This window comes from Salvelinus namaycush, chromosome 33 (genome assembly GCF_016432855.1).
Source record: "Salvelinus namaycush isolate Seneca chromosome 33, SaNama_1.0, whole genome shotgun sequence".
Taxonomy (NCBI): Eukaryota; Metazoa; Chordata; class Actinopteri; order Salmoniformes; family Salmonidae; genus Salvelinus; species Salvelinus namaycush.
Window position 1 is genome coordinate 20419588 of NC_052339.1, and position 14170 is coordinate 20433757.

The window sequence follows — 14170 nt, forward strand, 5'->3', positions numbered from 1 at the left end:
AAAACGACTGTGCATTTCTAAAGTTTAGTGTTTGATTGCATGCTGTACAAAAATAACACTGGTCTCAAAACATAATTTTCATCCCTCCTTTCTGTCCGAAAGAGCATAAATAGTTTATTCACATTCTCTCAATTTCCATTTCTAAGCCTTACACTGCTCTGAATATTGATGAGATACTTGCTAAAGGTGGCTGGTTGCACATTGTCTGAGGTTCTGATTTCTCTGTAAAAGAGACGGTAACTGCATTAGCAATATTGGGTTTCTCGCCCAAGTTCTTCTTCATGAGTGTCTGATTTTTAAAATGTGCCCCCCGGACAAATATGGGGTCATGTTATGAGTGCTTCTAAATTCTGCAGCAGTTATCAATTAAAATATAGCATTAATCAAACTACCACCAGGCAGATTATAAAGTATGCAGAAGATACAGAACTTGATACATGAGAGAGGTGCAACCAATAGCTTTAACAAGATAGTGAATTCATTAATTCTAACATTAATTGTAACATTATCTCACAAGAATGGAGCTATATACAGGGAGTACATTCTGTATTCATTGGTCTGGGCAATGTGTAAGCCTACAGAATGGCATTATTTTTTTATTACAGACACAACATTCTGTGACCCTTTCTCCAGCAGCTATGTCCTGAGGGAATTTTAGAAATGGTTTCAAACCTGGATGTGATTCGCTGTATTTCTCAGCCTGCTCTCCTACAATTCAACAAGCAACAAATGCAAGGGAGAGAGGAAGAGTCCGTCAGAAAGTATTAGAAAAGACAGAAAAAAATAGATTGTTGTTGAAAAATTACAATACAGCATATAAACAGCCATAGATAAAACGGGGAACCATTCCAACGCACTTTTATTTTGTTTTGCATGCTAGATACGGTAGCTCCTTCCACGATATGCTTGTGACTGCTAAGCTAGCTCGCTGACTTGCTAAGCTAAGTAGCTTGCTCAGTTCTATCTTCTAAAATACATTTTTAAATTTCGGTAAAACCCAATTCAAGTGTACATTACCATCTGCATTCGTGGTAATCTAACGAAGTAAGTACCCAACTAAACAATATTACAGATTGTTTCGTTGACTCATAACTAATGCATGTAGCTAGGCAGCCAAGTTAGCTAGCTAACTTAGTTGACCAGACAGCTGTCTACATTCAGTTTCTGTGTCAACACAATGACATTACCGTCTAACCTTTACTACATTGATATTTAGCTGTCAATGTGAAACTGTCATAGTATTTGGGATATCTATGATTAATTTAGACCGTTATGGTTACTTTCTTAACGATTTAACGTGAAAAATAGCTAACTAACGTTAGATTGCCAGCAACCAAAGACTGTAGGCCCAGTTGGCCAGGTCTATTAGCTTTGTAGCTAACGTGTTAGCTAGCTAACTAACTGGCTACCATTCGTAATTTAGCAGCTGGCACAGACAAAACCAGGCAGTTTAGCAAAACAGACAATTTGGCAAATTAGTCATTAGTAATGAAAATACGTATTATTTATCAGGTGTGATTGTTTGGATGACCAATATTTATTGTAAAAACATGACATTTTAAGGTTAGCTAGAAACTTAGGAATCAATTAGCAGGAGGTTTTGTTTATTTTTTGTTGTTGCAATGACTAGTGTCTATAACATAGCTAACTAGCTATGAGCATCAATTCTGTTAATATTCTCGCTAGTTTAACACCATTTCATTTTTTAAAATCTGCTCATAATAATCTGCCAATAATAGTTTGAACACTACACGTGATGTGTAAAGGCACCAGATGCACAACTGCTGAATACTTTTCTGAAAAAATTACTGCTAAAGACACTAATGTTATGGTGCAATTATGAGACATTGTTTTACGTACAAATGAATGGATTTCAATTGAAATGTACAAACAATATTGCTATAATATTCAACAGTATTTCTACAGCAAGGGAAAAACTGCAATAACATTAGTCCAACTGAGTCAGCTATTCTAGTCATGCAATGGTAATCACTTTGTACAGTTTATTTGCCGTTTCTAATAAGAGTAAGTTTATCAGTAAGTCCGGGTGTGTCTTGAAACGTCTGTAAAGGCATGCATATGTTGTACAAGGATTATCTGCATCTCATCAAATGAGGATATTGTTTACAAATGCAATGTAGGTACAGGAGATGTAGGCACAATGTCCCATCCAAGAAGGATATAAACACTTATTTGATAAGGTAAACTCACACCTAAATGACTTTATTAAAAACAGATTGTAAAAAACTGTGCAGGTATGTTTTTATTTATTTGTGTTTCCTCCCAGGGGATGAGTGCTGTGCAGTGTATATGACCAGCTGTCTCCAGCCTGATGGGAGGACTCTGTGGATAGCAGCACCTTCATCAGGACCCCAGGAGGAGAGCAGCCATCCCGTCCCAGTCTCATGTCCCACGCCCTTCCCCTGCCAAGGAGGGCCGTTCAGAATGAAGAAAATCAGCCTTAAGACCATCTGCAAGTCCCTCAACATCAACAAGGGCAAGGAAGAAGGAGGGGGGGATTTTGTCATGCTCCATCAGCCCTCGCCAGCGGTCGACTTCTCCAAGGAGGACTCTCTTTTCAGGGGCTGCTACACCAAAGAGCTGGCGGGCTGCGACCTTGGAGGTGGTGGTGGAGGAGTTGAAGAAGAGGAGAAGGCGGGACACAACAAGGGCCGCTCTAAGAGCGAGAGTCTGATGGGTTCTCTGAAGAGGAGGCTGTCGGCCAAGCAGAAGGCCAAAGTCAAAGGGGGCTCCACAGCCATGGGGTCAGTTGATGATGACGATACCTTCTCCTCCTCCTCTGTGCCCATCAGCTTCAACGAGGTCAAGGCCCAGCGGCCATTACGATCGGCATCCCTCCGCAGCCACCATTACAGCCCCTCTCCCTGGCCCCTGCGGCCTGTGAACTCAGACGAAGCCTGCATCAAGATGGAGGTGAAAGTTAAAGCCATGGTCCACTCTCCGAGCCCCAGCCCCAACCTGAATGGTGTGCGGAAGGATTTCCACCACCAGGACTTCCAGATGGAGGGCATCTTTCAGGAGCAGGCCGTGAAGAACCTCCAGGAGCAGGCAGAGTCCCTGAAGAACCTCCAGCAGCCCCAAAACGGTGACCAGCTGCACCTGAACATTGACGAACACGTGCCTGTAGTCTTGGGCTGCACGCCGCAGGACTACATCCAGTACACCATGCCTTTAGAGGAGGGAATGTACCCAGAGGGGTCCCACTCTGTCTCCCACTCCTTCTGCCTGGACGGGTCCCTGCCTATGGAGGTGGCGACTGAGGCGGACAGTAGCTCTCTCCACGCTGACCAGCAGAGTCAGGAAGACCAGGATCTGGTGAGTATGAACCTGAACCTGCCAGCGGACCTCTTCATGGAGTCTGTGAACGGCCTCCTCATCGGCTCTAACGGCGTGATGCTCCAGAGCTCCAGGGACAGGGTCGATGCCCATCAACACCCCCCTCCTCCCCCCCTCTCTCCCCTCCTGCCCTTGCTACCCAGCAATGAGATCCCCCGGACTTGCTCCAGGTTCAGTGGTGCGTACAGCCACGTGGCGGAGCGGGTGAGGCACCACTTAAACTTTGACCCCAACTCGGCTCCGGGCGTGAGCCTGGTGTATGACTCAGTCCAGAGCAGCGGACCCATGGTTGTGACCAGCCTGACCGAGGAGCTGAAGAAGCTAGCCAGGCAGGGTTGGTACTGGGGGCCCATCACACGCTGGGAGGCTGAGGAGAAGCTGGTCAACCTGCCTGACGGCTCGTTCCTGGTCAGGGACAGCTCGGACGACAGGTACCTCCTCAGCCTTAGTTTCCGCTCCCAGACCAAGACCCTCCACACCCGCATCGAACACTCCAACGGACGCTTCAGCTTCTACGAGCAACCCGACGTGGAGGGACACACGTCCATCGTAGACCTGATAGAATACTCCATAAAAGATTCGGAGAATGGAGCCTTCTGTTATTCTAGATCTCGCTTACCAGGGTCCGCCACCTATCCTGTCAGGCTGACCAATCCCGTGTCTCGTTTTATGCAAGTGCGCTCCCTGCAGTACCTGTGTCGATTCGTGATCAGACAGTACACCAGGATTGACCTGATTCAGAACCTGCCTTTGCCCAACAAGATGAAAGACTACCTGCAGGAGAAGCACTACTGACATGGTTGACACTGACATGAGATGGGACAGACAATGGTAGCAACTTGCACTTTTGGGTTCAGTTTAAGAGATTTAACAAAGGTTTACAGACATCCATCGTTTAGAGAAGATCGATTGGGTTTCATTGGCTCTTTGTTTTTGCCCAGGGACGTGTCCAAAATGGAACCCTATTCCGTATGTTGTGCAGTACTTCTACCAAAAACACTGGCTATAAGTAGTGCAATAAATTGGGAATAGTGAGCCAGTTCAGATTTGCCCCAAGTGATGTTTCTCCGTGTCCAATTCCACAGTTAAAGGGTTAAGTCGTCGTCGCTCAGACTCAGTTTCTGGCCAAACCTCCAGAGATCTATCATAGAATATTGTATACGAATCTGTCACAGAAGTACAAAGCATCATTTAAGAAAACATACTTTATCAACAGTGAGATATGGAGTTATTTCTCTCTCCAGTTGCTGTAGAAGACTGGAAACGCTAGAATGGCAAGTTCAGCCTTCTGAATAACATCAATATTTAGCTTTCTGGCTCAAATTTACAGATTTTAAAATAAGGTTTCACTTAACTGGCTTAGGTTTGACATCTTAAAAGGCTGCAGTGAATGAAATGAAAGAAATATATGGGCTGATTATAGGGCGTGATCCTTTTGACTCTTCATTTAAACATTTACTTGAAAGATATCCAACAACAACGCAGTGGGGCATATCTTCGGCGTCTTAAACAAACTAAAGTAGAAGCACTGCAGTAATGCAATGCAGAGGCCAAAAGTATTTTTTAGCAATGTTTTTGTCCTCTTAATTTCTCAATTTCACAGGGTGAATTCAACCTTTTTTTATTTGCCATCCATCAAGTTGGTTAATGACAACTGCTAGGGCTAATAAGAAACATAAGCTTTGTGTGGGTGCATGTAGCCTAGACTATTTCATCCCGCCCATTATAAAGGTACTGTTAGGATTAGTGATGCACCGATATGACATTTTTGGCCGATACCGATATCTGATATTTTCCTTATGGCTGCAAGCCCGAGGTCGGTACACCTATGACAACATCCCCCACCCCCCCCACACTGATTAGCATCGCTAGCATAGCGTCACAATTAAATAGTAGCATCTAAATATCATTAAATCACAAGTCCAAGACACCAAATGAAAGATACAGATCTTGTGAATAAAGCCACCATTTCAGATTTTTAAAATGTTTTACAGGGAAGACAAAATATGTAAATCTATTAGCTAACCACGTTAGCAAAAGACACCATTTTTCTTTGTCCACCATTTTTTCTCTCCACCAGTAGCTATCACCAATTCGGCCAAATAAAGATATTGATAGCCACTAACCAAGAAAAAACCTCATCAGATGACAGTCTGATAACATATTTATTGTATAGGATAGGTTTTGTTAGAAAAATGTGCATATTTCAGGTAGAAATCATAGTTTACAATTGCACCCACCATCACAACTCGACTAGAATAAATACACAGAGCAACGTGTATTACCTAATTACTAATCATAAAACATTTCTTAAAAATACACAGCTCACAGCAATGGAAAGACACAGATCTTGTGAATTCAGACAATATTTCAGATGTTCTAAGTGTTTTACAGCGAAAACACAATAAATCGTTATATTAGCATACCACATGTGCAAACGTTACCAGAGCATTGATTCTAGCCAAAGAGAGCGATAACGTAATCATCGCCAAAATATTAATTTTTTCACTAACCTTCTCAGAATTCTTCCGATGACACTCCTGTAACATCATATTACAACATACATATAGAGTTTGTTCGAAAATGTGCATATTTAGCCACAAAAAACCGTGGTTATACAATGACAAAACTAGCAAAACTAGCCTGAAAATGTCGGGCGCCATATTTGACAGTGATCTTGTCTCATGATTAACTATTCATAAACTTGACTAAAAAAATATAAGTTGGACAGCTATCGAAAGACAAATTAGTTCTTAATGCAATCGCTGAATTACATTTCTAAAATTATCCTTACTGTGCAATACAGGGTTCGCCAAGCGAAGCTATACCAAAGAAAATGGCGGAATATGCGTTTAAAATTTTTCGACAGAACAACGATTTATCATCTTAAATATTTCTTACTATGAGGTGATCTTCCATCAGAATCTTGGGCAATGTATCCTTTCTTGGGTCTAATCTTCTTTTGGTCGAAAGATGTCCTCTTGTCCGTCGAAATGCCCACTAACGTTCGACCGGTACTGGAAACGTGCCCGGCGCTTCAAAGTGCATCACCAAGAATTGCCTCAAAATCGCACTAAACGGATATAAATTGCTATAAAACGGTTTAAATTAACTACCTTATGATGTCTTTAACACCTATAACGAGTAAAAACATGACCGGCGAAATATTACTGGCTAAACCCAAGCTTGGAAAGAGAGCAGGTCCAACGTACATCGTGCGTCAGGCGCAGCAGGAAAAGAACGGTACATCCGGTCTTTGGCGTTTTATACAGGCCCTGATTGCGCAATCGACTCCATTCAAATTGTCACCTCTTACTGACATCTAGAGGAAGGCGTAGGCAGTGTTTGTAGCGTCATAGCCTTCACAGGGACTTATGAACTGACCTGGGAGCAGGGGCCAAGATTTCTGAAATCTCACTCCATATCAGGAAAAGTGCTGTAGAATGAGTTCTGTTCCACTCAGAGACATAATTCAAACGGCTATAGAAACTAGAGAGTGTTTTCTATCCAATAATAACAATAATATGCATATTGTACGAGCAAGAATTGAGTACGAGGCCGTTTGAAATGGGCACCTTAAACAGAGCTACTCAATACTGCCCCTGCAGCCATAAAAAGTTAACAAAAAAACACTGATACCGATATTTCAAATTTTTGCTGCCTTTTTAAGCATTCTAGTACAATTAAATAGTTAACACACACACACACGGGCGCAGCTGTCTAAGGCACTGCATCTCTGTGCAAGAGGTGTCACTACAGTCCCTGGTTCGAATCCAGGCTGTATCACATCCGGCTGTTATTGCGAGTCCCATATTGCGAGTCCCACGTCGTCTGGGTTTGGCCGGGGTAGGCCGTCATTGTAAATAAGAATTTGTTCTTAACTGACTTGCCTAATTAAATTAAGGTTACCCACACACACCACACTGACCAAAAAGTTATTTTGTTGGCATTTACGTACAGTGGGGAGAACAAGTATTTGTTACACTGCCGATTTTGCAGGTTTTCCTACTTACAAAATGTAGAGGTCTGTAATTTTTATCATAGGTACACTTCAACTGTGAGAGACGGAATCTAAAACAAAAATGCAGAAAATCACATTGTATGATTTTTAAGTAATTAATTTGCATTTTATTGCATGACATAAGTATTTGATACATCAGAAAAGCAGAACTTAATATTTGGTACAGAAACCTTTGTTTGCAATTACAGAGATCATACGTTTCCTCTAGTTCTTGACCAGGTTTGCACACACTGCAGCAGGGATTTTGGCCCACTCCTCCATACAGACCTTCTCCAGATCCTTCAGGTTTCGGGGCTGTCGCTGGGCAATACGGACTTTCAGCTCCCTCCAAAGATTTTCTATTGGGTTCAGGTCTGGAGACTGGCTAGGCCACTCCAGGACCTTGAGATGCTTCTTACGGAGCCACTCCTTAGTTGCCCTGGCTGTGTGTTTTCGGGTCGTTGTCATGCTGGAAGACCCAGCCACGACCCATCTTCAATGCTCTTACTGAGGGAAGGAGGTTGTTGGCCAAGATCTCGCGATACATGGCCCCATCCATCCTCCCCTCAATACGGTGCAGTCGTCCTGTCCCCTTTGCAGAAAAGCATCCCCAAAGAATGATGTTTCCACCTCCATCCTTCACGGTTGGGATGGTGTTCTTGGGGTTGTACTCATCCTTCTTCTTCCTCCAAACACGGTGAGTGGAGTTTAGACCAAAAAGCTCTATTTTTGTCTCATCAGACCACATGACCTTCTCCCATTCCTCCTCTGGATCATCCAGATGGTCATTGGCAAACTTCAGACGGGCCTGGACATGCGCTGGCTTGAGCAGGGGGACCTTGCGTGCGCTGCAGGATTTTAATCCATGACGGCGTAGTGTGTTACTAATGGTTTTCTTTGAGACTGTGGTCCCAGCTCTCTTCAGGTCATTGACCAAGTCCTGCCGTGTAGTTCTGGGCTGATCCCTCACCTTCCTCATGATCATTGATGCCCCACGAGGTGAGATTTTGCATGGAGCCCCAGACCGAGGGTGATTGACCGTCATCTTGAACTTCTTCCATTTTCTAATAATTGCGCCAACAGTTGTTGCCTTCTCACCAAGCTGCTTGCCTATTGTCCTGTAGCGCATCCCAGCCTTGTGCAGGTCTACAATTTTATCCCTGATGTCCTTACACAGCTCTCTGGTCTTGGCCATTGTGGAGAGGTTGGAGTCTGTTTGATTGAGTGTGTGTACAGGTGTCTTTTATACAGGTAACGAGTTCAAACAGGTGCAGTTAATACAGGTAATGAGTGGAGAACAGGAGGGCTTCTTAAAGAAAAACTAACAGGTCTGTGAGAGCTGGAATTCTTACTGGTTGGTAGGTGATCAAATACTTATGTCATGCAATAAAATGCAAATTAATTACTTAAAAATCATACAATGTGATTTTCTGGATTTTTTTGATTCCGTCTCACAGTTGAAGTGTACCTATGATAAAAATGACAGACCTCTACATGCTTTGTAAGTAGGAAAACCTGCAAAATCGGCAGTGTGTCAAATACTTGTTCTCCCCACTGTATGTCCCTATTACCAGTAAAACGTAATCAAAACCTATTTCTTTCACTTACTTCATGTGCTGTTTCATTGTTAATTTGTTCATTCCTTTCATTCTCAACCAGGATTTCTATGGAACGCCATTTGGGTCTTTGCGTGTCAAAAAATATACTATTTGATGTGTCAAATAAGTTTGTTTACCAATCAGGACCTGAATATGACTGCACGTCACATAATAATTTAATGCGTTCATACATTTTCTACATAGTTATTACACATTGATTACACTATCACTCGTATTTCATATGTCATAACGATTCATCGATACGTATGTTATGATGCTGGTAAAGTTGATTCGCGCACCTACAGTGCTGGTCATTTAAAAAAAAGCTAGCCATCTCATGGATGCAAACAATGTTCTTCCCCAAAAACATAGCAAAACGACATCTGTTTCAGTAGCTATAGTTAGCTAACTATATAGGTAGGTGTCATCATCTAAAATAACCCTATTTGATTAATGGTGGTCGGACCCATCTATGTGAAGCTAGCCACAATAAAGATTAGTCACAATAGTTGACTTTGCGGTTAGCCTTTAAAATAATAGTATGGCATAATTCTACTATTTGTATTCATTTGCATCACTGTCAATGACATACTTTTATTTTGAAGGCAAACTGCAAATTCCACTTGTGCATAATCCTTATTGTGGCTAGCTTCACAACACATAACCCGGTCCAGTCGAGCTTCACTAGCCAGATGAAGCTAGCTGGCTGCTTATAACGTTAGCTTTGGGCAACAGGGTTAAGTAGCTGGCTAGCTATTTATTTTCAGGAACTGAGGTTCAATTTCAATAGGCGAACAACAAGTGGCATCCTAGCTAATACTTACTCACAAGTATTCCTAAATCATTGCTAAGAATAATGAGAATGACTGCAGTTTCTACTGGTCATTGTTTTGAGCCTGGTGGTATTGGTGCTAGCTAGGTACCAAGCTAAAGCTAGCTACCCCAGAAGTTGCGGTCGAACAAATGAGGCTTTATTACCAACGCGGTATTGTAAAAACATCAATCGTGGCTGGTGTTTGCTTGTTTGCTGACTTTTTTGTACAGCTTTCACAGTGCTACTGCATATTTTTTGAGACGCAAAGACCCAAACGGCGTTCCATAGTATGTATGTCTTGAAGCTAATAGCAGTGAAGATATTACTGTGTAACTCCGGTAGGGCAACATCGGAAAAATAGCGCACTTGGTAGTGTTAACCGGTGCTCGACCAGTCGGCGAAAGTCAACATCACCCACGACAGAGAACGGTTGATTGTCAAGGGCAATGAATTTCATTATCTTGGCTTTAATTGATTTCGCCTTTGAGTTGTCTCGCTGAAATTTTGTTACTCTTTCAAATGACTGCTTGACTTGTTGACTGCTTGACTTGTTGATCCACACAGCAGACATTCTGGGCTAGTTTAGGAACGCTGTGTTGCATGTATAGTGCAAAAAATGTACGTGGCGTCATTATGTCATGTACCTTCGTTATATAGGTATGCACGTCAGCTTTGACATTGGTTTTGCACATCGGGCGTTAAACTAGACATCGGCCAATACCGATGTTAGCATTTTTAGCTGATATCGGCCGATTCCGATATGTTCACCGATATATTGTGCATCCCTAGTTAGGATAGATAAATGCTAGTTTATATGTCGCCATGCACTTCTACTTAATATTTATGCAGCAGTATGATGGCTTTTAAAATGCAAATACCAGTAAGTAATGAATAATTAACCTGAAGATAAACATTTAAATGCTTCCCTATTAGGAGTCTGTCACAAAAGCTGCATTAGGACAATTGAACGTGTCATGTTCAGTACAATATGCTTGGCTCTGCGTGCAGGAACTACTTTTGAACTGTTAAATACAGTAGACTGTAGAGACTTAGACCTTATCACAGTGCACAGGAGAGGGAAGTATAACTACAAGTAAAAAGGGAAAGTCACAAATACATAGTTGTTTTTACAGCAGCATTTATCAGTAAGCAAATTGAGGAAACACAAGACGTTTTGCCCAGCTGACCCATTTATTTTTATAGAAAGTGTCTAAATGCTGTTCTGGAGCCTTTTTGTGTCAACATATGAGCTGGACCCTGGTGAAAGGAATAAGCTTAGGCTGAGGGATTTTGGGAAATGCCAGAATAGGTTAATATTGGAGCCCCTTCCTCATATTTGGGAGGGAGCCAGGTCAGAGGTACATGACAGAATTCCCAACTCCGTAATGGCACAGTAATGTCCTGCTCGATAGAGAATGAGATCGAGGCTTTTGTGTGTGGTTTGCCCTATGATTTGCATGAGTGATGTCACTGATTGCCATTGCCATGCTGTCTGTCTCACACTCATGGCAGTTTTACAGTTTGACATTTAAAAATGTATCCAGTGTCATACTTATTGTCAATGCCCCCTCCACAGAACAATGTTAACTTACATATTCACAGTCTTGCCAGGCTGTTTGTATTGGAACAAAGGGGAAAAGCACACAGTATACTACACAAGTGCTCTATAACATATACTTTGACAGGGAGTCACAGTTTTACATATGTCAAAGTGTCTTTTTTGATATCCGTGTCCTTAAAGTATTTGGAAAATGATCTCAGACGTCTTTGGTAGTCACTTGTGTATTGTCTATGCCTAGTTAGTAAATATCTGTTGGTATCTAAGGTGCTTACCATTACACCTGGACACTCATAGGTTAGATTGGATCACTGGATGGTTTTTGCATGTTTAAAAAAGTGTTGCATAAAGACTAATTGGCATTTTATTGCTTTTGAAATGGATTAAGGATGTAGGTAATGTGTCAATTGTGTGTGGAGGGATTGTTGTACTCAGTTATCACTATCATCAGCTGGATGACCTGTGTTTTCTTAATTCATTTTCTGTGACTTATCAACTTTTGTCATTTTGGGAACTAGTAGGGAGTTACTTATTGTTTCTAACAGTCTGTGCCACATACTAAGAGGTTACACCAGGGTAATGGCTGTATGCTTGTTTTAGCAATGCAACATCTTTTGAACCATCTAAAACAAAGTAATCTACACTTGCTCAAAGACAAAGACATATTTTTTTGCATGGTTTTCACCATACTAAGACATTACATACTGTTCACGGGTAACTCTCAATTGTTTCCCCTAACTAATGTCGTCACTCGAATGGCAACATTGAAAAATGTCACAACAGTCCAACGTAAGGTTTGTCACAAGAGCACATGAATTGAACTCATCTGTTGTGTTGTGTCTATGGGTTACAAAGGGTGAGACACCAGCGTCATATTCAAAGAATATTGCTAGATTATGGAGGCATGAAGACAACTAGAATGTGTCAGATTGAAGCAAACTTAAATGTGAAATGAAGATGTTAATTGTTTGACTACAATGTACTTATAATTGTTTTTTATCTGCCATTATTGTAGCCGATCCAGAAAAACAGGTCCCCAATTGGATAAACACTCACTGAGATGTTATGGGTGTTTCTCTGCTGTGATCTTCTCTAGTCCTTCAGCATCCTGGGATTTATTTTGTTCATTATTATTCTGAGTTATTTCCTTCTTATGGGTGATTTTTAGAGGTTGACGCTTGTTTAAACTGCTGAAGTATTTTGAATTCGTTATCAAGCTTCACCCATTTTATATTTGTTGATGTTGCACATCTCTGCAAATGAAGGTGATTGTTTACAATGATATATTTGGTAAATACCAGTTTTATCCCCTCTCCTATCACAAACCTCTTTGGTACAATTCAAAAACCCTTATTTCTTTAATGTGTTATACACATTTGTGCTGCTTCATGAATATGATTGCCTTGTATTAAGCTATGGGGAAATAGAATGTTGCCATTTAAATGTATGTACACATAATGACTGGTTATCATTTTGGGAGAACAAAGTAGATTTGCAATTTGTGAACAACTATAGTCTGTTAAAACATAATTCGTAGCTATTAGTAAATACTCACCAGAAAAAAGACATCACTTCAGTTTACATTTTGTTAATTGTCAAATTTTCCAAAGTATTTTTTTTTTACTCTTGTATTTTCTTTCTTTTGTGGAAAAAAATCAATAGATTAATTGCACATTTTGGATACAGTTCAAGAAGTTTTTGTATCTGCCGATTTATAAATTGTAAATAAAAACTATATTCCGAATCTGTGGTAAGGTTTTTCCCTCCATTTGTTTCCAATTTTTGAAGAGAACACAACTGACAGTCGAGTTTACTTAGGACGGCCAACCGCTGCTTATATTGCCTCTGACCACAGAACATCGTCCCTCAATTTCAGTTAATTTCCCAACGATTCTAATGTTGAGCAGGTGATCAACACTCGCTACGTTCAGCCATTTGTCTTTCTGGTGTGTTTCTTCTTTTAACGCCTCTAATTCCGGGATCATCAACTATATTTGATTCAGCTGCGGGCTGATTTTAATTTTTTTTCTTGTGCGGATGGTCAGAGGGCTGGAACATAGTACCAAATAATTTGTAGACAGCAAGAAGCACAAACAGATATATTTGACTAAAACATCATTTCAAACATTTATGTACGATCACATATCTCTATAATGCGTGGGAATACTTTGGAACAGATATCCAAAATTAAAATCATTTGGAGCTGATTTGCTGGTGTTTTTACAGTCCTATGTAGAACAATAAAAAAAAATATATTTTGCTCAGAAAACTTGGGAGGCCAAATAAAATCACCCGTGGGCCAAATTCGTCCAGTTGGGGAACCCTGCTCTAATTCTAACCTATTAAAGCCTGAAGGGCAAAACAAAGGGTGCGTTCGTAAATTTACTCGTTCTATCTACTCTGTTTTCAGAGCACTCTCATCTGAGTGTGCCAGAGCGCAGAATATATGAACGTTCAACACCCGTTTAATATGGCTGGTGTCAGTAAACATCGGCAAAAAAGGGCAATTAAATTGATGCCAGCAGCACATTTACAGTCACCAACGCTCTGGATAACATGAAAACAGCCTAACCAGCTCTGCCAGGGGGAGTAAACTGGTCAGAGTGAGCTGTTCTCTCATTTGTATCTGGAAATAGCTAGCAAACGTTAGCCAGCTAGCTTGAGTGCTTGACTGCCGTTGTGAGGTCAGAACGCTCGGATCAACCCTACTCCTCGGCCAGAGCGTCCATTGTGCGCTCTGAATGCACCTAGAGCGAAATGCTCTGAATTTATGAATGAACAATCTGACCGCTCTGAAATTACAAATACCCAGAGCACACTCTGGCACTCCAGTTTGAATTTAC

At 41.3% G+C, this 14170-nt stretch overlaps 1 protein-coding gene across 2 annotated transcripts; it reads left to right on the forward strand.

Moving 5' to 3' along the window:
• Positions 1-713: 713 nt before the first annotated feature.
• On the forward strand, positions 714-4395 carry LOC120027955 (suppressor of cytokine signaling 6-like). 2 transcript variants are annotated; one of them, XM_038973049.1, is made up of 2 exons: positions 714-1044; positions 2288-4395. In XM_038973049.1, exon 2 carries the CDS (start codon positions 2311-2313, stop codon positions 4150-4152), a length of 1842 nt encoding a protein of 613 aa, XP_038828977.1. In that variant the 5' UTR covers positions 714-1044; positions 2288-2310; the 3' UTR covers positions 4153-4395. The 2 variants fall into 2 exon arrangements, with proteins under 2 accessions (XP_038828977.1, XP_038828978.1); XM_038973050.1 differs by lacking the exon at positions 714-1044 and adding an exon at positions 1323-2201.
• Positions 4396-14170: the final 9775 nt, after the last annotated feature.

Coding starts and splice junctions, on each gene's coding strand:
- LOC120027955 (XM_038973049.1), top strand. CDS start 2,311: ATGACCAGCTGTCTCCAGCCTGATGGGAGGACTCTGTGGATAGCAGCA.